Source organism: Acipenser ruthenus, chromosome 52 (genome assembly GCF_902713425.1).
Source record: "Acipenser ruthenus chromosome 52, fAciRut3.2 maternal haplotype, whole genome shotgun sequence".
In the NCBI taxonomy this organism is placed as follows: domain Eukaryota; kingdom Metazoa; phylum Chordata; class Actinopteri; order Acipenseriformes; family Acipenseridae; genus Acipenser; species Acipenser ruthenus.
In genome coordinates this window covers 264182-286470 of record NC_081240.1, presented here as the reverse complement: position 1 = coordinate 286470, position 22289 = coordinate 264182, and the positions used below count along the sequence as shown (strand labels likewise).

The 22289-nt window shown below is 46.2% G+C and overlaps 2 protein-coding genes across 3 annotated transcripts in view; one reads left to right on the top strand and one right to left on the bottom strand.

Annotated features, from left to right (window-relative positions):
- The window catches only part of LOC117432621 (eukaryotic translation initiation factor 3 subunit D), a 40173-nt gene extending 23844 nt beyond the window's left edge, over nt 1–16329 (bottom strand). The window contains 9 exon segments of the mRNA XM_059016069.1: nt 155–287; nt 1141–1262; nt 5512–5544; nt 5877–5949; nt 7815–7900; nt 8983–9119; nt 10131–10176; nt 11676–11799; nt 16174–16329. Of these exon segments, the coding sequence (XP_058872052.1) occupies nt 155–287; nt 1141–1262; nt 5512–5544; nt 5877–5949; nt 7815–7900; nt 8983–9119; nt 10131–10176; nt 11676–11798 (753 nt within the window). The 5' untranslated portion in view covers nt 11799; nt 16174–16329.
- Nucleotides 16330–18702: 2373 nt separating this feature from the next.
- Nucleotides 18703–22289, top strand: part of LOC131722928 (protein CutA homolog) — a 10125-nt gene continuing 6538 nt past the window's right edge. For both annotated transcript variants that reach the window (XM_059016071.1, XM_059016070.1), the window contains exons 1-3: nt 18703–18920; nt 20937–20991; nt 21819–21967. In XM_059016071.1, the coding sequence (XP_058872054.1) occupies nt 18718–18920; nt 20937–20991; nt 21819–21967 (407 nt within the window). In that variant the 5' untranslated portion in view covers nt 18703–18717. The remainder of the gene's footprint in view (nt 18921–20936; nt 20992–21818; nt 21968–22289) is intronic.

Here is a 22289-nt window from a genome sequence, read left to right as displayed (position 1 = left end):
GTTTCCTTGCAGGGAGGGAGGGAGGCTGGAAGGGGGCTCTGTTTCCTTGCAGGGAGGGAGGCTGGAAGGGGGCTCTGTTTCCTTGCAGGGAGCGAGGCTGGAAGGGGGCTCTGTTTCCTTGCAGGCAGCGAGGCTGGAAGAGGGGGGCTCTTACCTTGCGGATGACGGGGTCGTCAGTCGTGGTGACAGTGTGGAAGATCCTCTTGATGCTCTTCAGAGGCTTCTCGTTCCTGGTGGTGACGCGGTCGAACGCCTTGTCGTAGTACTCCAGGGCCCCGCAGCACTCTCTGCACAGGGGAGACACACACAGGCTCACGAGCGTCCACAGACACAGGCCAGCTACCTTCAGCCATAAAGACTCTTAAACACAGGGAACAGCAGCGAGTCTAGCACAAGCTTTACTGGAACCTCAGAAACAGGATTTTATTTCACTTGGGTTTAACTCGTTAAGCTGGGAAGGAATAAAGTTATAAAAACAATTATTGAAAACAAGGCAAGCTGACTCTTTCACTGCACAAGGCTTGACCATAGTTTTAGACTTCCAGGCTACACTTGGCTGAGTTATCATTATTATTATTTATTTATTATTATTATTTATTTCTTAGCAGACGCCCTTATCCAGGGCAACTTACAATTGTTTCAAGATATCACATTGTTTTTACATACAATTACATTATTTTTTCATACAATTACCCATTTATACAGTTGGGTTTTTACTAAAGCAATCTAGGTAAAGCACCTTGCTCAAGGGTACAGCAGCAGTATCCCCCCCACCTGGGATTGAACCCACGACCCTCCGGTCAAGAGTCCAGAGCCCTGACCACTACTCCACACCGCTGGCCACATTTCCATCAGCAGAAAATCAAACCCATTTCAAATTGGGACTCTATCAGCCCCAGTTAGGACTCTGGTCTAGCAGAAGAGTTTTCATATAAAATACTGAAAATCAGCTGTCATCGAACACATCAGCACCCCCCCCCCCCCCCATTCAAGCGTAACAGAACAGAAACACTCCTCTCAAGCCAGGACACGAGTGAGCTCAATCCTTCATGATCCAACTGCTTGGCAACGCTAGCGTACCGAGCCTAGCCCCTCCAGGACCCTTGCCACCCCCTTTCCGGGCGTCTCCCCCACACTCACATGTCACTGGGATCGTCCACCTCCATGTATCTCATCTTCATGAGTCGAGGGAAGTCCATCTCTTCCTTCACCTCCCAGTCACTGCGCACCTCCACCGAGGAGTCCCGGGGCTTCAGCTGTGCCTGCGGGGGGAGGAGGGGCAGTGTGTTACTCTGCTCCACGCTGAACCTTGCATGCACTTCCAGGGAGCTCTCGCAAGGCTGTTTGCCAGGGGACAGTCAAAGACACGCTGCTTCCAACGCACTCGGAGGCCCGTAGGACCACGTCTTGTATAATGAAAGTGTTAAATATGTATTGGTCCGTGCCAGTGGTGCAGCAGCTAAAGATCACAGAGAGTCTGGGAGCCAGCGAAAACCCCTTCTGTAATCTACAGAAGATGTTCCATCACCCTGCAGAACGGACTCGTTTTTGCTTCATAAAGTCGAACGAAACCTGCCGGACAATGCGACGCTAACATGACTATTTATTACTGTTTTGTAGTTCTCAAATCAAAAAAAAAATTGACATTTTCTTAATCCAGCATGAAGTACTGTACATGGCTCGCTGTAGACTTTTGCAACATCGTATTTGATTATTTCTCAAGCCTAACATTCTAGGGGGATACAACACTTTTGACCACAGCTGTACACAGCACCATCCCTCCTGTGTTTAACCAATCAAATTGCAGTTTCAGCCAGCCGTGTGCAGAACTATTATGGGATGTAGAGCACGCCCCACAAGCGACCCTCTCTTATTTCATAGTAATATTTTAACTTGTGGCTTTCCTGAAATTCAAATCAAGGGACATCAATAGAAGCATGTACCGTCTCGCTGCTTCTTCAACACGCAGACCAACTCGCAGTTAACAGTGACAGTCGCTTTAAGAAAGTTTCCAAACGAGAGGAGGCCCCATTCAGCCCATCTTTGCTCGTTTGGTTGTTAGTAGCTTATTGATCCCAGAATCTCATCAAGCAGCTTCTTGAAGGATCCCAGGGTGTCGGCTTCAACAACATTACTGGGGAGTTGGTTCCAGACCCTCACGATTCTCTGTGTAAAAAAAGTGCCTCCTATTTTCTGTTCTGAATGCCCCTTTATCTAATCTCCATTTGTGACCCCTGGTTTCTTTTTTCAGGTCGAAAAAGTCCCCTGGGTCGACATTGTCAATACCTTTTAGGATTTTGAATGCTTGAATCAGATCGCCGCGTAGTCTTCTTTGTTCAAGACTGAATAGATTCAATTTTTAGCCTTGAAACTAAGCAAGCTGTGTGGTTTGCAATGCTGTTCTTCAGAAACAAGCTGCAAATACTGCAGCATACTACAGTACTGTGCAGATCATTTGTTCTGTTTACTTTGAAACTGCTGGGAGGAAACGTGCAAGCTGTCCCTGCGACAGAGGCTGGACTCTGGAGTAATATATGGGCGGGGATTCATAAGGAACACCCTACAGGGGGAGGAAAGGCCTTGTCGGAGCGGGTCACAGCAGACAGGAACACCCACAGTGTGTTGAGAAGTGTTCAAGTCACAGGCAGATCTGCGGAGAACTCCTCGGAATCTTCCAGGGAGCCGCCATCTCCCGCATTCAATCAGAATTATCACAAACGGACCAATAAAGTGACCTGGAATACACTTTATCATACAGTTTTGTAAAATCAACGGACGTTGGGTCTCCTTCAAAAAGTAGGATCATATATTTTGCATATTTTCCTGCAGATTTGGCTAAATCAAAAAAAAAAAAGATCTAGAAATAAAGCAGCCGTTTATTAAAAGAGTAAACTCTGTGAACATCTTGCGGTCCGTGCTGTTAATCATTCTTCTCTGTAAAATGGGGTATAGCAGCTTGTATTGTGCAGAAACCTCTCTCTCATATTCCTGGGTGCAGAGGTAGGAGCACGCTCTCAGCGTCTGTATGCTATCCCTGAACAACACAAACACGTGGGAAACACTCAACTAAAACAGCTTGCTTTTCCATCTGCAGTTACAAAGAGAATCTAATCCCGGCTTCGAGCAAAACACATTCATCTCAGGCCAGGATACTAAATATGTTGGTTTCCTGCAGCCTGCCACCCAAATATATTCCCAGGATGTTTTTTTTTCCATCTTATTTTATTACACAAGAATGATTAAAACAGGAATCGATTTTAAAAAGGGATTGATCAACAGGAACTGCCACCCTACGCAGTGCAATTTCATAACCTCCAGAACAACTCCGCTAAACTCTCTCCACACGCGGTGCCAGCAAAGAATCCATGTTTCGCACAAGCGCTCAGCACGGCGCGAGTAACGCACTTCACTCAAAGCGTTTCCCGTCCGCGGTGTGCCACGCGAGATCTGAACACAGAAAAGATAAAAGCCATCTCTCAAAAAAAACACACACTTAGGGGCAACCAAGAACGAAAACCAGCAAGAGAAACAGAAATCCCTCCAGCGTTCTCAGAGCAGGACCGAAGAGAGGGCTGGAAAAGCGAGAGTCGACCTCAGAAACCAGCAGAGGACTAAACACAGCAGCGAGGTCGCGTTGCCACGTACGCCAGCCGTGAACTAGCAATGCCAGTATTTTAAGTATTGAAATGAGGTGTACAGTAACTGTGAAGCACGTGTGGTTTCAGATGGTTGGAAGGGTGTGATCCATTCATGGATAAATGTCATTTTGGTATAGGAAAAGCAGTTTTAAAATAGATTTAACGTCTTATGAATACGCAGACAACGTGGTGTACAGCTATCAGTTTGCGTGCTGCTTCTGTTTATAACAATGAAATAAGTTTTGATAAGCTCATGTTTTTATAAATGGAAGTTATATGAGGAGTGTGCAAACCGAGACGTCTCTACAAGGTCAAACCACAAGCCTTTGCCAAAAGCGAGAAAAGAATCCAGATCTTTATAGACTTTTTCCAGGGTTGGGGTCAATTCTGAATTAAATTGGAATTTGTTGGTAAATTCCAATTCAATAATTTGAATTGAAAAAAATGTTCAGGATACAGAATTGGAATGAAAGGAATTAATTTAGTTCCATGAAATTCCACTCATTTTAAAAAGCCACATTTATTTAATACTATATACTTTTATATTATAATCACTATAAACAATACGGATTGCAACAGCATTATAATTTCAAATTCTGGATCTTAAGCATGGCTCAGAGATTTCAAAACCTTTTGCATTTTCGTAACAAGATGTTTAAGAGCTACAGTAATCCTTAATTATTTGTTGTTCTTTATTCATCTGTTATTTCATCCTTTTTTCACTCCTGTGTTGTTACATGTCACTCATTTTACAGTATTTAAAAGTATATATTAATGCCGTTGCAATCTTAAGATTATTTTTGATTTTTATTGCACTGTGGGGCTCGCAATACCTCACGGTGCTTGTGGAATGAGGCCGGGTGCTGCAGATGCTCAAAACTGTATCTAAATCAACGACAGCTAAACTGCTTCTAAACGAGCTGGTTTATATAACTGCAGAAGAGTTGGGCTGCTTAACTCCTCAGGTTACTTCTCAACGTCTGAACCGCGCTCACTGGGACTGTGGAATTGTTGGCTGTGACAATGCCACACACTCCCCTCCATCAAGGAACGTTTGAGAGAGGACGTTAACCCTTCGCGGTCCATTTATTCAGCGTGTCGGGTCCAATTTATTTTCACACGCTGTTTAAAAGTATTTTATTTCACAGTAAAACAGGTTTGCATGTCAACAGGACTCTCAGTACTGCTTCTCCAGCCCCTCTCCTTGTTCTCTGTATTTATCACATACCTCTTCATAGTCCTGCGTACCGATAAATCATCTCCTGATCGCTCGTTTTATCACCAAACTCCTCGATCACGCGATCCGAGTCGTTATTTTATTACTGTAACATCTCAAAACGCTCTGGAGATGTCTGTGATGTTCTCTGAGCGCTGGATGCAGAAGCAGCTGTCTTGTTTGTTTATGTCCGTGTTATCTCTGTGGTGCAGGGGTGATCTGTATAGCTCAGATCCCCCCCTTTTATTTTAAGGCTTCTCTCGGCTCCTATCGCTCTCACTCGGCCATTGAATGGTTTTCTCGGCTTTTTCAGGAGGGAAAAAAAACGAGTTGAGATCCGTGCTTTTTGATGATGTCAGACAGGGTCAGAAAATCGGATCGGAAAGGGAAAATTAGAATGTCGGACCTGACACAGGAACGCAAAGGGTTAATGCACGCACTGGAAAACAAGATTACCTTCAAAAAAAAGAAATTGAGCAGAGAGAATTCTAAAAAAAGGATCCCTTCCTAGAATCTCAGCTGAGAAGGAAAAAAAAAAAAAGTTTGAAGATAGCAGTTTTTTAAGCTACAACACTTTTGAAATAAAGTTTTGAAAAGAAACTAAAAGTAAAGCAACACATATATTTATATAGATACACATATACGAGCCTGCTGTACCTTGAAACTGTTCCAGTAACCCCCAGGACCTCTCTGCAAGACATTATGGGATGTTTCAGTAGGGAAAAACAGAACAAATTTAGCACTGCAGAAGAATGACTTTAAAACCATACAGAAATGTGATCCCGTTGGTCACTTACATTGAGTCCTCCTCTCATGTGCGCAATCGCTCCCACAAGAGCACGTTTCACTTGAACCCAGTTTTCACACCCGTGTCAAACCGCTACACGGTGAGGGTGAGGGGTGAGGGAAGCATACTGCAGCAGCAGCAGCAGCAGCACAATGGCCTGGATCGTCACTATGACCCCCCCTCGCCCCACGGCAGTGAATCCGCCTCTTCCTCCCTCAGCTGGCGTTTCACCTACCTGGTTTTTCTGGTCCCATTTCTGACGAACCCCAAACTGCTTCTGGAACTTCTTCTGCAGACGCATGCGGTCCCTGAGGAGGAGAGCAGAGAATTAAAACACTACCCTGAATACGAGGACAGACAGGAACAAACACACCTGTGACACCCGGGTCAGAGAGAGAAGCCAGCCTCTACAAACACCAGCTCTGTGTCTGAGGGGATAGGAGAGCTCTGTGTCTGAGGGGATAGGAGAGCTCTGTGTCTATGGGGATAGGAGAGCTCTGTGTCTATGGGGAGAGGAGAGCTCTGTGTCTATGGGGATAGGAGAGCTCTGTGTCTGAGGGGATAGGAGAGCTCTGTATCTGAGGGGGGAGGAGAGCTCTGTGTCTATGGGGAGAGGAGAGCTCTGTGTCTATGGGGATAGGAGAGCTCTGTGTCTATGGGGAGAGGAGAGCTCTGTATCTGAGGGGGGGAGGAGAGCTCTGTGTCTATGGGGATAGGAGAGCTCTGTGTCTGAGGGGGGAGGAGAGCTCTGTGTCTGAGGGGGGAGGAGAGCTCTGTGTCTGAGGGGGGTAGGAGGGCTCTGTGTCTATGGGGAGAGGAGAGCTCTGTGTCTATGGGGAGAGGAGAGCTCTGTGTCTATGGGGAGAGGAGAGCTCTGTGTCTGAGGGGATAGGAGAGCTCTGTGTCTATGGGGATAGGAGAGCTCTGTGTCTGAGGGGGGAGGAGAGCTCTGTGTCTATGGGGATAGGAGAGCTCTGTGTCTGAGGGGGGAGGAGAGCTCTGTGTCTGAGGGGGGAGGAGAGCTCTGTGTCTGAGGGGGGTAGGAGGGCTCTGTGTCTATGGGGAGAGGAGAGCTCTGTGTCTATGGGGAGAGGAGAGCTCTGTGTCTATGGGGAGAGGAGAGCTCTGTGTCTATGGGGATAGGAGAGCTCTGTGTCTGAGGGGGGAGGAGAGCTCTGTGTCTATGGGGGTAGGAGAGCTCTGTGTCTATGGGGATAGGAGAGCTCTGTGTCTGAGGGGGGAGGAGAGCTCTGTGTCTATGGGGGTAGGAGAGCTCTGTGTCTATGGGGATAGGAGAGCTCTGTGTCTGAGGGGGGAGGAGAGCTCTGTGTCTATGGGGGTAGGAGAGCTCTGTATCGGGGGGGGCGCTGCTCTGTATCGGGGGGGAGGGGGCTGCTCTGTATCGGGGGGAGGGGGCTGCTCTGTATCTGGGGGAGGGGGCTGCTCTGTATCTGGGGGAGGGGGCTGCTCTGTATCTGGGGGAGGGGGCTGCTCTGTATCGGGGGGAGGGGGCTGCTCTGTATCTGGGGGAGGGGGCTGCTCTGTATCGGGGGGGAGGGGGCTGCTCTGTATCTGGGGGAGGGGGCTGATCTGTATCAGGGGGAGGGGGCTGCTCTGTATCAGGGGGAAGGGGCTGCTCTGTATCTGGGGGAGGGGGCTGCTCTGTATCTGGGGGGAGGGGGCTGCTCTGTATCTGGGGGAGGGGGCTGCTCTGTATCTGGGGGGGGAGGGGGCTGCTCTGTATCGGGGGGGAGGGTGCTGCTCTGTATCTGGGGGGAGGGGGCTGCTCTGTATCAGGGGGGGGCTGCTCTGTATCTGGGGGAGGGGGCTGCTCTGTATCTGGGGGGAGGGGGCTGCTCTGTATCAGGGGGAGGGCGCTGCTCTGTATCGGGGGAGGGCGCTGCTCTGTATCAGGGGGGAGGGCGCTGCTCTGTATCAGGGGGAGGGCGCTGCTCTGTATCAGGGGGAGGGGGCTGCTCTGTATCTGGGGGGAGGGGGCTGCTCTGTATCAGGGGGAGGGCGCTGCTCTGTATCAGGGGGAGGGCGCTGCTCTGTATCAGGGGGAGGGGGCTGCTCTGTATCTGGGGGGGAGGGGGCTGCTCTGTATCGGGGGGAGGGGGCTGCTCTGTATCAGGGGGAGGGGGCTGCTCTGTGGGGTGTAACGGCTCCTCACCTCTCCTTCTGCTTGGCGCTCTTAGGCAGAGTCTGCATGTTGAACTGAGTCATGTTCCTGCGGTCCTTGTCTCTACGCAGGTTTCTCTGCAGAGGCAAAAACAAAACCACGAAGCTGCATTAAACACAACAGGACACAGCAGTGACATCACGATCTACCAGCTCTTAACTGCAGGACGTCATGACATCAACTACGAGGACAGCTTAAAAACAACGAAATCTCTTCAGCTTAGAAACAACAAGGACACCTGATTGGAGGGTCTTTAAAAATCATAAAAACGGTCTAGATAAAGTTAACCCAAGGCTTTGAGTTTAGTACAGAGAGGAGAACACGAGGAACGAGTAAAACCAAGTTTAGGACAGCAGGGAGGAAGCACTTTTTTTTTTTTTAGTTATAAAGGCATGGAACTGCCCACCAGGTAAAGTAGAGGATCTAAAACACTGGGAACATTTGAAAAAAAAAAAAGACTCGATGATGCTTTTAAATGGGTTCCCCCAGTAAAGGGGAGAATGGTTCTGCGTTCTGCACACAGCTGAACAGCAGGGGGAGCTGCAGGGTGAGTCACACAGCACCTGGCATCTCCTGCGTTCTGCACACAGCTGAACAGCAGGGGGCGCTGCAGGGTGAGTCACACAGCACCTGGCATCTCCTGCGTTCTGCACACAGCTGAACAGCAGGGGCGCTGCAGGGCGAGTCACACAGCACCTGGCTTCTCCTGTGTTCTGCACACAGCTGAACAGCAGGGGGCGCTGCAGGGTGAGTCACACAGCACCTGGCATCTCCTGCGTTCTGCACACAGCTGAACAGCAGGGGGCGCTGCAGGGTGAGTCACACAGCACCTGGCATCTCCTGCGTTCTGCACACAGCTGAACAGCAGGGGACGCTGCAGGGTGAGTCACAGCACCTGGCTTCTCCTGCGTTCTGCACACAGCTGAACAGCAGGGGGGGCTGCAGGGTGAGTCACAGCACCTGGCATCTCCTGCGTTCTGCACACAGCTGAACAGCAGGGGGCGCTGCAGGGTGAGTCACACAGCACCTGGCATCTGCTGCGTTATGCACACAGCTGAACAGCAGGGGGCGCTGCAGGGTGAGTCACACAGCATCTGGCATCTCCTGCGTTCTGCACACAGCTGAACAGCAGGGGGCGCTGCAGGGTGAGTCACAGTACCTGGGCAAACCTCATGCGGTTCCTCTGATAAGCAGTTTTTTGGGTCTTGGCCGTATCCACAAGCTGGAAGCTGGTCTCATCCTCCTCGTGGAAGTAAGCATACTGACTTCCTCCTCCGAACTGAGACGAGTATTTATCTAGAGACAAGCGAGAAAGAGAATGATCCGTCACACTTCAAAAGCAATGCAGATGAGAAGTCATTCACTCTCAAACTCAGACGCTACGCGAGTTATCTGGGGGGGGGGGGGGGGGGGAATGCAACATCAGTACTCTCAATAAATACTGTCCATGCTTTAATAACTTATGGAGTAACTACGTGGTGATCCGATTCATTCAAAATCCTAAAAGGTATTGACCATGTCGACCCAGGGGACTTTTTCAACCTGAGGACCAGGGGTCACAAATGGAGATTAGATAAAGGGGCATTCAGAACAGAAAATAGGAGGCACTTTTTTACACAGAGAATTGTGAGGGTCTGGAACCCCAGTGATGATGTTGAAGCCGACACCCTGGGATCCTTCAAGAAGCTGCTTGATGAGATTCTGGGATCAATAAGCTACTAACAACCAAACGAGCAAGATGGGCTGAATGGGGCCTCCTCTCGTTTGTAAACATTCTTATATTCATAAAGAACTACAGCTCCCAGCATCCCTCGCCATTGCCGCGGGTGCTGGGGCATGCTGGGAGCTGTAGTTTAGCCAGGATGGAGCTTAGACAAAGGGGCATTCAGAACAGAAAATAGGAGGCACTTTTTTATTACACAGAGAATTGTGAGGGTCTGGAACCAACTCCCCAGTAATGTTGTTGAAGCGGACACCCTGGGATCCTTCAAGAAGCTGCTTGATGGGATTCTGGGATCAATAAGCTACTAACAACCAAACGAGCAAGATGGGCTGAATGGGGCCTCCTCTCGTTTGGAAACTATGTTCTTCTATTACATTTTAACTGGAATGTTATTTTGAATTACTGAACAAAAACTAAAACACAAAAATAATCATTATTTGCTTTATATAGCACAATGCACAGCCCTGGTCTCTATATCGTAGACAGCTGAAAGACATTTTTAAATATATTTAAACACTTCTGCAGCACGATCGACGGGCTCACAGAGAGAACCCCTTGATTATTTTTTGAGAAAGGAAACTCACTGGTGTATCTCTTATCCTGGTATGTGGCCCCGGTCCAATCAGCAACCTGAAAGAGACGAGAGGAAACGCTCGCGTCAAAACTCCTGCTGTCAGATCCCACGCACGCGGGAGAAGCGGGATTACACTGACAAGAGTTAAACAGGGCTGATATTTATAAGAGACCCAGAAAGAGTTAAACAGGGCGGATATTTATAAGAGACCCAGAAAGAGTTAAACAGGGCTGATATTTATAAGAGACCCAGATAGAGTTAAACAGGGCTGATATTTATAAGAGACCCAGATAGAGTTAAACAGGGCTGATATTTATAAGAGACCCAGAAAGAGTTAAACAGGGCTGATATTTATAAGAGACCCAGAAAGAGTTAAACAGGGCTGATATTTATAAGAGACCCAGAAAGAGTTAAACAGGGCGGATATTTATAAGAGACCCAGATAGAGTTAAACAGGGCTGATATTTATAAGAGACCCAGAAAGAGTTAAACAGGGCTGATATTTATAAGAGACCCAGAAAGAGTTAAACAGGGCTGATATTTACAAGAGACCCAGAAAGAGTTAAACAGGGCGGATATTTATAAGAGACCCAGATAGGACTTTGCTAAATGTGAACAAGGATATGGTTCAGCTAATGAAAGCATGCAAGCAGCTCCAGAGATCTCCAGGTGGAGAGACCCCCCTTCTCCCCCCTTCTTCTCCCTCCCCCCTTCTCCCATTCTTTCTCCCCCTTCTCCCTCCCATTCTCCCTTCTCCCCTTCCTCCCCCTTCTCCCCTTCCCTCCCCCATTCTCCCCCCCTTCCCCCATTCTTCCTCCCTTCTTCCTCCCCCTTCCCTTCTTCCTTCTCCACTTCCCTTCTCCCTGCCCCCTTCACCCATTCTTCCTCCCCCTTCTCCCCCCTCCTTCTCCCTTCACCCATTCTTCCTCACCCTTCTCCCTTCTCCCCCTCCTTCTCCCTTCACCCATTCTTCCTCCCCTTCTCCCTTCTCCCCCTCCTTCTCCCTTCACCCATTCTTCCTCCCCTTCTCCCTTCTCCCCCTCCTTCTCCCTTCACCCATTCTTCCTCCCCCTTCTCCCCCCCTCCTCCCTTCACCCATTCTTCCTCCCCCTTCTCCCCCCCCTCCTCCCTTCACCCATTCTTCCTCCCCCCTCCTTCTCCCCCCTCCTTCTCCCCTCACCCATTCTTCCACCCCCTTCTCCCATTCTTCCTCCCCCTTCTCCCCCCCCTCCTCCCTTCACCCATTCTTCCTCCCCCCTCCTTCTCCCCCCTCCTTCTCCCCTCACCCATTCTTCCACCCCCTTCTCCCATTCTTCCTCCCCCTTCTCCCTTCTCTCCTTCCCTTCTCCCTTCTCCCATTCTTCCTCCCCCTTCTCCCTTCTCTCCTTCCCTTCTCCCTTTCTTCCTCCCCCTTCTCCCTTCCCCCATTCTTCCTCCCTTCTTCCCTTCTCCCCTCCCCCTTCTCTCTCTCTCCCCCCTTCTCCCATTCTTCCTCCCCCTTCTCCCCCTCCCTGCCCCCCTTTCCCCTCCCCTACTCCCCTCTCCCCCCCCTCACCTTGCCCAGTCTGTCTCCTTTGCTGAAGGGCTGGTAGGGCATGTCTTTGAACTGTTCTGGGATGGCGCAGGGACCCCATCCAAGCAGGTTATCCTGGATAACAGGAGCGTGAAACTTAGCCATCCTGAAACGAGAGAGACTTTGAGTTTAGGGTTATTACTGGAGGAGCGTTTCAGACACTTTAAAAGATGCAGAGAATCATCCCGACGAATCAGGAAGTGGCTTTTTTACTTGGGCAGAGTATGTCAGTCAGGAAACAAGGACATGTCGTATGCAGACAGGCTCAAAGAATTGAATCTGTTCAGTCTTGAACAAAGAAGACTACACGGCGATCTGATTCAAACATTCAAAATCCTAAAAGGTATAGACAATGTTGACCCAGGGGACTTTTACGACCTGTAAAAAGAAACCAGGGGTCACAAATGGAGATCAGATAAAGGATAAAGGTTCAGGGGCCGGTTGTAGTTTTTTTTTTTTTTAAATGCATATCATTCCCCCCCCCCCCCCCCACTCCTTTTTTCTCAGTAACTTCAGCTTATCTTTTCACAGCCTCAATCTCCCCCTGTCCGCAGCTGTCTGTCAGCACTTGATTACATTTGCTCACAATGTGTTGATAATTTGCCCTGAACCGGCACTGCAGCTACATGTTTGTGTGCATGGAGGCTTTACCGCTGTGAAACATCTGTGTGTCCGTCAGAAAATACGCAGTGATGCGAAACAGAAACAGCATTGTTGTCTATTTTTGGCGATTTTGCTGGGGAACTGACCAATGAGGAACAGCTTCCCTTGTGTGCGTTTTTCACTAAACAGCGACAGAAGATAATTCTTGCAGTATCAAAACACCCGGAGCTGGTGTGGCCGATTCTTGTTCTTTTACTGAAATAAGCATTCTGAAAAGCTGTTGTGTGTTCTACAGTGTTATTCACTGTACAACAGGACTGTCAAAGCCTGACGATACAATCACAGAGTCTATCGTATCGTGCGCTGTCGCCACTGGTGTGAAAGTTAGCGTCGCACCGCATCAACAAACCGCATCGCGTCCGGCGTGTGGAGACCTTTTTATCCTTATTATTAATATTATTATTATTTAGCAGGCGCCTTTATCCAAGGCGACTTACAGAGACTAGGGTGTGCGAACTATGCATCGGCTGCAGAGTCACTTACAACTACGTCTCACCCGAAAGACGGAGCACAAGGAGGTGAAGCGACTCGCTCAGGGTCACACAGTGAGTCAGTGGCTGAGGTGTGATTTGAACCGGGGACCTCCTGGTTACAAGCCCTTTTCTTTAACCACTGGGATCACACAGCCCCCTATCCTAAAAAGCTAACCAGAACCTCTGTTGAGTTTGGAGGACAGATCCATCGCTGTAAGTACACCAGTTCTGCACGCTACGTTCTGTACCGGTGTTGTTATTTTCAGGTATATTAAAGAGGGTCCGACCGCGCTGTCTAAACAACTTCTGCTATGAAAGCAGATCCGGCACCTTCTATAACTGTATAAAGCAGGATGGGACAGTCAATCCCATGATGCAGTTCCGTACTCAATTACAGGCGCCATTTTTGGAGCCCACTCAGTACTGAATACATTGCGGAGATGCTGTGCTGCAGCGCCAGGATAGACCGGTATTATTTAATAACAATACAAAATATCGTTAATATGAAGTGACTGACTGTTATTTATGCGAATTAATGCTTGATTATGTCAAGAAACATTTTGCCAGGGCGAGCGTGAATACGTTAAAAGCATTGCGAGCGCGCTGTGAAAGAGCTCTACGGGCTCCAGGATTGCGTCACTGTTTACTAACTCCGCCCACTTGTGACATCATTGTCCTATCCTTCTTTATAGAGTCCTAGTACCTTCTGCTGTTCTCTTGTCTTACATATTTTTTAATTGAATTGATCATATTTTTCCACCATTAAGAAAACAATAGGTGAATATTTATCGTATGGAATGCACTGGGTCTTGTAAAAATGTTTTTTTTATTTATTTTTTTTTAGATAAATTGATTCCATTTCCAGCTTAAGTTTCCCAAAAAAATAATGTAGAATTAACGGTAAATGTAACTCGTTTGACAATATGAAAACACCCATCAGATCATAAATTGACTGCAGGCAACTGTACCAAAAATGTGATAGCCTACCACTTTCTGACATTACATGGGTCAAGTTTTGGTAGGCGTACCACATTGTGACAATGCACCACTTTCAAAATGATCTCGACAGCATTCAGAACTGGGCAGACACATGGCAAATGACATTTAATAGAGAAAAGTGTAAAGTATTGCATGCAGGCAATAAAAATGTGCATTATAAATATCATATGGGAGATACTGAAATTAAGAACATAAGAAAGTTTCCAAACGAGAGGAGGCCATTCAGCCCGTCTTGCTCGTTTGGTTGTTAGTAGCTTATTGATCCCAGAATCTCATCAAGCAGCTTCTTGAAGGATCCCAGAGTGTCGGCTTCAACAACATTACTGGGGAGTTGGTTCCAGACTCTCACAATTCTCTGTGTAAAAAAGTGCCTCCTATTTTCTGTTCTGAATGCCCCTTTATCTAATCTCCATTTGTGACCCCTGGTCCTTGTTTCTTTTTTCAGGTCCTCTGGGTCGACATTGTCAGTACCTTTTAGGATTTTGAATGTTTGAATCAGATCACCGCGTAGTCTTCTTTGTTCAAGACTGAATAGATTCAATTCTTTTAGCCTGTCTGCATACGACATGCCTTTTAAACCCGGGATAATTCTGGTTGCTCTTCTTTGCACTCTTTCTAGAGCAGCAGTATCCTTTTTTGTAACGAGGTGACCAGAACTGAACACAATATTCTAGATGAGGTCTTACTAATGCATTGTAAAGTTTTAACATTACTTCCCTTGATTTAAATTCAACACAATATATCCAAGCATCTCGTTGGCCTTTTTTATAGCTTCCCTGCATTGTCTAGATGAAGACATTTCTGAGTCAACATAAACTCCTAGGTCTTTATCATAGATTCCTTCTTCAATTTTATTCTAGGAGTTTATGTTGACTCAGAAATGTCTTCATCTAGACAATGTGGGGAAGCTATAAAAAAGGCCAACAAGATTAATACTAATACTGTATTTAGCAAATATGATGCAAAACGTTCATACAACACCTACCCTAATCTTACTTAGTTTGACGACATTCGTATACTGACCAGTAGCCACGTATAGACCGTGTTTAAAAGGATTGTTACTCAAGATTTCAGCACATCATCTTAGTTAAGTCATTGTATTTATCTTGCTCTTAATTGTTGCTCTGCCTCGCTTCGCCCACGCTACTCCACTACTCCGCTCGCTCCACTGGCTCCCGATCACCGCTCGCATCCAGTTCAAGACTCTTGTACTAGCCTACAGATGCCTTGACCAGACTGCACCCAGCTACCTCCAGACCCTCATCTCTCCCTACACCCCCACTCGACCTCTCCGCTCCTCCTGCACTAGAAGACTGGCTCTACCTCCGCTACGCTCCCCTGCCTCCAGAGCCCGCTCCTTCTCCACCCTCGCAGTGGTGGAATGACCTTCCTACAGATGTCAGGACTGCCCAGTCCCTGACCACATTCCGGCGCCTCCTCAAGACTCACCTCTTCAAACAGCACCTGTAGAACTCCTCTGTTTGTATCCTGGGACACTATCACCCTTCATGTAAATGTGCTTTATTTTGCTCTCATCTGCCCCCTATTTTACTGCATTTAATCCTGTACTTCAGAATACTGTAATCTGCCAAGTGTTTAACCTGTAGTACTTTGTATTTAATCACATCCTGATGTAACTATCACTATTTAATCATATCCTGATGTAACTATCACTATTATCTGCTGTATTATTGAATTGTGGTTTGTCACACTTGAACAAAAGTTATTGTATTTCTTGCTCTTATTGTATTACTTGTATTGTAACACTTGAAATGTATTTGCTTGCGATTGTAAGTCGCCCTGGATAAGGGCGTCTGCTAAGAAATAAATAATAATAATAATAATAATAATAATAATAATAATAATTGTATTAATTCTTGTAGTGTGATTCTTGAAATGTATTTGTTTACGACTAAGTCACCCTGGATAAGGGTGTCTGCTAAGAAATAAATAATAATAATAATAATAACAATAATAATAATAATAATACGTAAGTTTCCCCCTCGTTTTAATTCAATGTCACGGTGCGGACACGTCGGTATTTTTCATTAATAGTTTCCTAATAAATCATAAATTAATTCAACATCTGTGTACTAACACGCAATGCAAAACTTCAATAATCAAACACATTTTAATCAAACACATTTGCACTTGCAGAATCTGCAGCACTTTTACTTTTTACCCTCTGTTTTGATTTGTTTGAGGTTTGTATTAAAAACAAACGTCCTCCTGTAACATTTACACACAAACAAGTTTATTATTTTAAAAACAACGCGGTATCGCTTTCCGATACCCCCCACAGTAAATACCCCCCTCTCCTCTGAATCGATATCAGACCCTCTCACCTGCTCCGTGTGTTTTATTTCTTGGATGTTTAAGAGTTTTTATTCCCGGTTTAAAAATATTTAATAATATCCCCTCTTGAAGCCGGCGGAAGAGACTCGGACGCCGTGTCGCAAACCGGATGTGAGTGTAGAGACGGTCTGTCGTAATGCACGAATCCTGTGTTCCATTTCAAAAGCTCGCCCCCTACACCCTACTTCACTTTGAAGGGAAGTAGGGTGTAGGGGGCGCAAAAGTGTTTTAATTGGAACACACTTTAGCGTCATTATTATTTATTTATTTATTAGCAGACGCCCTTATCCAGGGTGACTTACAGTCGTAAACAAAAATACATTTCAAGTATCACAGTGCAAGTAATAATACAATTAAGAGCAAGATGAATACAATGACTTTGGTTCTAGCAAGTACAAGAATATGACAAAATACAATTCAATAATACAGCAGATAACAGTGTCAGCGATAGTTACATCAGGATATGATTAAATACCAAAAATACTACAGATTACAGGACTCTGTAAAGTACAGGATTCAATGCAGTACTGTTTATGACACAGTCTCCTTCCCAATAAAGAAAGTAAAGTTAAAGATTTTATACATGGGCAGCGGTGTGGAGTAGCGGTTAGGGCTCTGGACTCTTGACCGGAGGGTCGTGGGTTCAATCCCAGGTGGGGGGCGACACTGCTGCTGTACCCTTGAGCAAGGTACTTTACCTAGATTGCTCCAGTAAAAAACCCAACTGTATAAATGGGGAATTGTATGGAAAAATAATGTGATCTCTTGTAATAAATACAATGATGAATACAATGACTTTGGTTCAAGCAAGTACAAGTGTGACAAAATAAAATTCAATAATACAGCAGATAACAGTGTCAGTGATAGTTACATCAGGATATGATTAAATACAAAATACTACAGGTTAAACACTTGGCAGATTACAGTATTCTGAAGTACAGGATTAAATGCAGTAAAATAGGGGGCAGATAAGAGCAAATAAAGCATATTTAAATGAAGGGCGATAGTGTCCCAGGGTACAAACAGAGGAGTTTCTACAGGTGCTGTCTGAAGAGGTGAGTCTTGAGGAGGCGCCGGAATGTGGTCAGGGACTGGGCAGTCCTGACATCTGTGGGTAGGTAATTCCACCACTGCGGAGCAAGGGTGGAGAAGGAGTGGGCTCTGGAGACAGGGGAGCGTAGCGGAGGTAGAGCCAGTCTTCTAGTGCAGGAGGAGCGGAGAGGTCGAGTGGGGGTGTAGGGAGAGATGAGGGTCTGGAGGTAGCTGGGTGCAGTCTGGTCAAGGCATCTGTAGGAAGGTCATTCCACCACTGCGGGGCGAGGGTGGAGAAGGAGCGGGCTCGGGAGGCAGGGGAGCGTAGAGGAGGTAGAGCCAGTCTTCTAGTGCAGGCGGAGCGGAGAGGTCGAGTGGGGGTGTAGGGAGAGATGAGGGTCTGGAGGTAGCTGGGTGCAGTCTGGTCAAGGCATCTGTAGGCGAGTACAAGAGTCTTGAACTGGATGCGAGCGGTGATCGGGAGCCAGTGGAGCGAGCGGAGTAGTGGAGTAGCGTGGGAGAAGCGAGGCAGAGAGAACACCAGGCGGGCAGCAGAGTTCTCATTCACGGCCAGGGAAAGGCGTCAGTATTTGTCAGCGCTAGAAATGTGTACAGTCTGCCGTGAAGACACGCAGCATTATATTTTAGGGGAGTTGGGTATAAATGTACATTTTGGTGGTGTTGAAACTTTGCTTTATTTCAACAAACATTGAACAGAAGTTTGTGTATATCTTCAATTTCTTAGTAGTTTTTGGAAGATATATTCATAAAATGAAGTTGTCAAATTCTACTCTAAATTGTATTTGATTTAAAATAGAGATGATTATAGCAACACCATTAAAACAATTCGAAATAAGAAAACAAGAAAAAACGTGTGCTTTTTAAAATTTATTTTGGAAGCAACATTGTAATATTCCTGGCAATGTATAAAGTTTATTTTTCTCTCTCGTTTTTATTTTATTTTATTTTTTATTTATTTATTTATTTTTGATAGGAGTTGATATCCTGTTGATGTATAATTTTGTTTCAATAAGAGCATTTTAAAAAGTACAGTCTGCCGTAGAAGAAACTCGGGAGGTCGTTGACATTTTTTCTTGTTTTGTATGTGTAAGAGATCCTTTAAATATTGCTGTGCTTAAGTAGCTATTCATTATAAAACACTAATAAAACATTTGCTTTATATGGGTGCGTATATAAAATATAAAATATATAAAATAACATACTAACCAATACATCTGAGATATGTAAATATACATTTTTAAAAAAAAAGTGAATAGAAATATAAAACAATGTATTTAAAATTAAAACGTCATCAAGCAGAGAATGCAATAAATTCATCTCGAACATTGGTTTATATTTATCTGGGGACACGTACAATAATCACGAGTGTTATTTATATGACACACGACGCATAATATTGTTTTGTTATATGATTGCTAATTGCATTTGTAGACGAACTCCAATTCTCTGGCTCTATTTTTGCGCTGTGTCTTTAAGACGCAATGTTTGATGGGATTAACAATGTTTCCACTCTAGTGTTTAATATTACACTAAAAAAAACAATTGTGTACGCCGTGCCTGCCCATGCCAGTACTGTGGCTGCTTCCCCGGCTTCCTTTGCCAGTACTGTCGTGGAAAACGCGTTCTTTACGGTAAAGCGAGAGGCGGCGCTCCGCACACGTGGGTTCGCTTGCGTGCGGTGCAGGTAATGATCATGAAAATATGCGATAACAACACAAATAACGTGTTTATAACGTGTATATAGAGAGAAAGACAGGGTTAGTTTTTTTTTTAATTACTTTTTTTTTTGGTGGTTATGATGAGCTATTTCCGATTTTTATGTAAATCGTTTTTTTCAGAGCTTTCGATTTTTATGTACTGTATGAAATTATTGTTTTCTGTTACTCTACTTTACAAAATGCTTGTTTTGTTTTTTCTGTCACAAAGTAGTAACTGTACAGTGCCACACTTTGTACCTTCCTTTGTTGTCTTCCACAACGAAATCCCTGTGGTCACGGACACATTCCTCTGGGTTGTTTTACATTTCGACACAATTTGCAATTCTGTTTTAAATCCTACGTATCTTAACTGTAATATAGCTTTAAATCCCGCGAACAAGCCTCCAGTCGAGAAAGTATTCAGAACTAATCAATACAAGTTAGGGAAAGGTAGTTTGTCCTGTTTTTTATGTATTGGGTTTTTGAGTTATGTGAATTGAGTATATTTCCAGTGTTTTTCTGGTGTTCATTATACACAGATTTTTGTATCAGGGGTGTTTTATCGGTTAAACCCTAAAATCAGAAGCCGTAATTATATTATTATAGTCATTTATATTGTAAGAATATTATTGTGTATGTGTATAAATCTGTGTATTATGAAAGCATATATTAAAAACAACATGAACATATAAATCTGTATGCTAGGGGTGCGCAGACAGGTGATCGGTCTGGAAGGGGGTACGCGGCAATCAAAAGTTTGGGAACCTCTGCTCTAGTCTAGGGCAACTGTAGTTGTTGCATTTTCTACGGGGTGTGGTCGAGGATTGCTGTTCCGGTATTGTGGGAGTTTTTATAAAGACGCCCTGTTGTTAACATGCTGACACTTATCCGACAGCTCCAGCGTCGCTTCGGTGTAATATCGGGGTTTTGCGATTATATAATTCTTGGGTCATTTATGTATTGTTTAGGCAGAGCGTGCTGACGTCACGTTTTGTGTTCGTTCTTCTGTGAGGTTCGTTTCGGCTTCCTTCCTGTTGAAGCCCCGAATTCTGTACAGCAGCAGGGGGTTGCATGCGTGAGGAAAAACAAACAGAAGACAACAACATCCAAAAAGTTACAAACAGTGGTTTTGTTACTCGTGTAAAATGGCTCATATTTTCAACATGGACGGCAAAGTGATACTGCAATAATATTGCAAAGTGTTTTGCAGAATTTGAACACAAGAGGGCAGTCGATACCTAAAAGGGAGTTGCTTGAAGCAACGTTTTTTCGAAGCGTTTTGTTTACTCGTTCGCTTGTTTTCTGTCGGCATCATTGAAGCATCAGTGATACGGTATTGAAACATCAGGGATAAGATATTGCGTGTCTTGAAGCATCAGTGATAGGGCACTGCGTCTCTTGAAGCATCAGTGATAGGGCATTGCGTCTCTTGAAGCATCAGTGATAGGGCATTGCGTCTCTTGAAGCATCAGTGATAGGGCATTGCTGTCTCTTGAAGCATCAGTGATAGGGCATTGCGTCTCTTGAAGCATCAGTGATAGGGCACTGCGTCTCTTGAAGCATCAGTGATAGGGCACTGCGTCTCTTGAAGCATCAGTGATAGGGCACTGCGTGTCTTGAAGCATCAGCGATAGGGCACTGCGTCTCTTGAAGCATCAGCGATAGGGCACTGCGTCTCTTGAAGCATCAGCAATAGGGCATTGCGTCTCTTGAAGCATCAGCGATAGGGCACTGCGTCTCTTGAAGCATCAGCGATAGGGCATTGCGTCTCTTGAAGCATCAGCGATAGGGCATTGCGTGTCTTGAAGCATCAGCGATAGGGCACTGCGTGTCTTGAAGCATCAGTGATAGGGCACTGCGTCTCTTGAAGCATCAGCGATAGGGCACTGCGTCTCTTGAAGCATCAGCGATAGGGCATTGCATGTCTTGTCAGCTCTGCAGTGAGTTGTGCAGCACTTTGAAGGACGTGGTTTGAACACACACACACGGTCTCTGTTGTGCAGGAGAATGATCGCACCCGACACTCTGAAGCCCAGCCTCCTCCGAGCTGCCTGCATTGTAAGTCTAGAGGGCGCTGTTACACATTTAATTGTATACACAAGTTTAATTGTATTTTTCGGTGCTTATTTTTAGCTACTTTCGTTTTTGATATACTGTATGAATGTTTTCGGTCACTTTCCAAAATGCTTGAGCGTTATTTTTCGTTCTGTCACAATATGTCTAGTAACTGGACAGGACTTGCACCCTTAAGCTGTCCCATCTTTCCTGTGCTGTCTTCCACAGTGAAACCCCTCTGGTCTCGGCACATTCTTCTGGGGTTTTTGTCTGGAGGAATTTTTGTACATTTCGTCCGCAGTTCTGTTTTAAATCTGACCGTTAGGAATGACCGGGTTCTGGGTGTGGGTAGAGTTTAAACCCGCGCTCCGCACTGGTCATTGATGGTGCGTTTGCTCTGTCCTGGTTTCTCGCAGGCTCTTGTTGTGTGTGTGTGTTGATGGTCCCTCTGCTGAGGATTGTGGGATGGTGTGTGTTCTCCATGGTCTCTGATGGATATGCTGTGTCCTGGTTTCTCGCAGGCTCTTGTTGTGAGTGTGTTGATGGTCCCTCTGCTAAGGATTGTGGGATTGCGTGTGTTCTCCATGGTCTCTGATGGATATGCTGTGTCCTGGTTTCTCGCAGGCTCTTGTTGTGAGTGTGTTGATGGTCCCTCTGCTAAGGATTGTGGGATTGCGTGTGTTCTCCATGGTCTCTGATGGATATGCTGTGTCCTGGTTTCTCGCAGGCTCTTGTTGTGAGTGTGTTGATGGTCCCTCTGCTAAGGATTGTGGGATTGCGTGTGTTCTCCATGGTCTCTGATGGATATGCTGTGTCCTGGTTTCTCGCAGGCTCTTGTTGTGAGTGTGTTGATGGTCCCTCTGCTAAGGATTGTGGGATTGCGTGTGTTCTCCATGGCCTCTGAAGGATATGCTGCTGGAACGCACTCTGCTGCATTTGTCACCTGCCCCAACGAACAGGTGGCCAAGGAGATTGCACGGTGAGAGAGGGGGAGGGGCGGAGACATGAGGAGAGGGAGAGACCAGGGAAGAGGGGGAGAAAGAGGGGAGGAGAGGAAGAGAGGAGGGGGAGAGAGAGGGGGAGAGAGAGGGGGAGAGACCAGGGGAGAGGGGGAGACAGAGAGAGAGAGGGGGAGAAAGAGGGGAGGACAGGGAGAGAGAGGGGAGGAGAGAAAGGGGGAGGGGGGAGGGGGGAGGGGGGAGACAGACATGAGGAGAGGAGAGGTGGAGAAAGGGGGAGGGGAAGAGACATGGAGAGAGGGGAGAGACAGCAGGGGGAGGGGAGATGGTGAGGGATAAGGG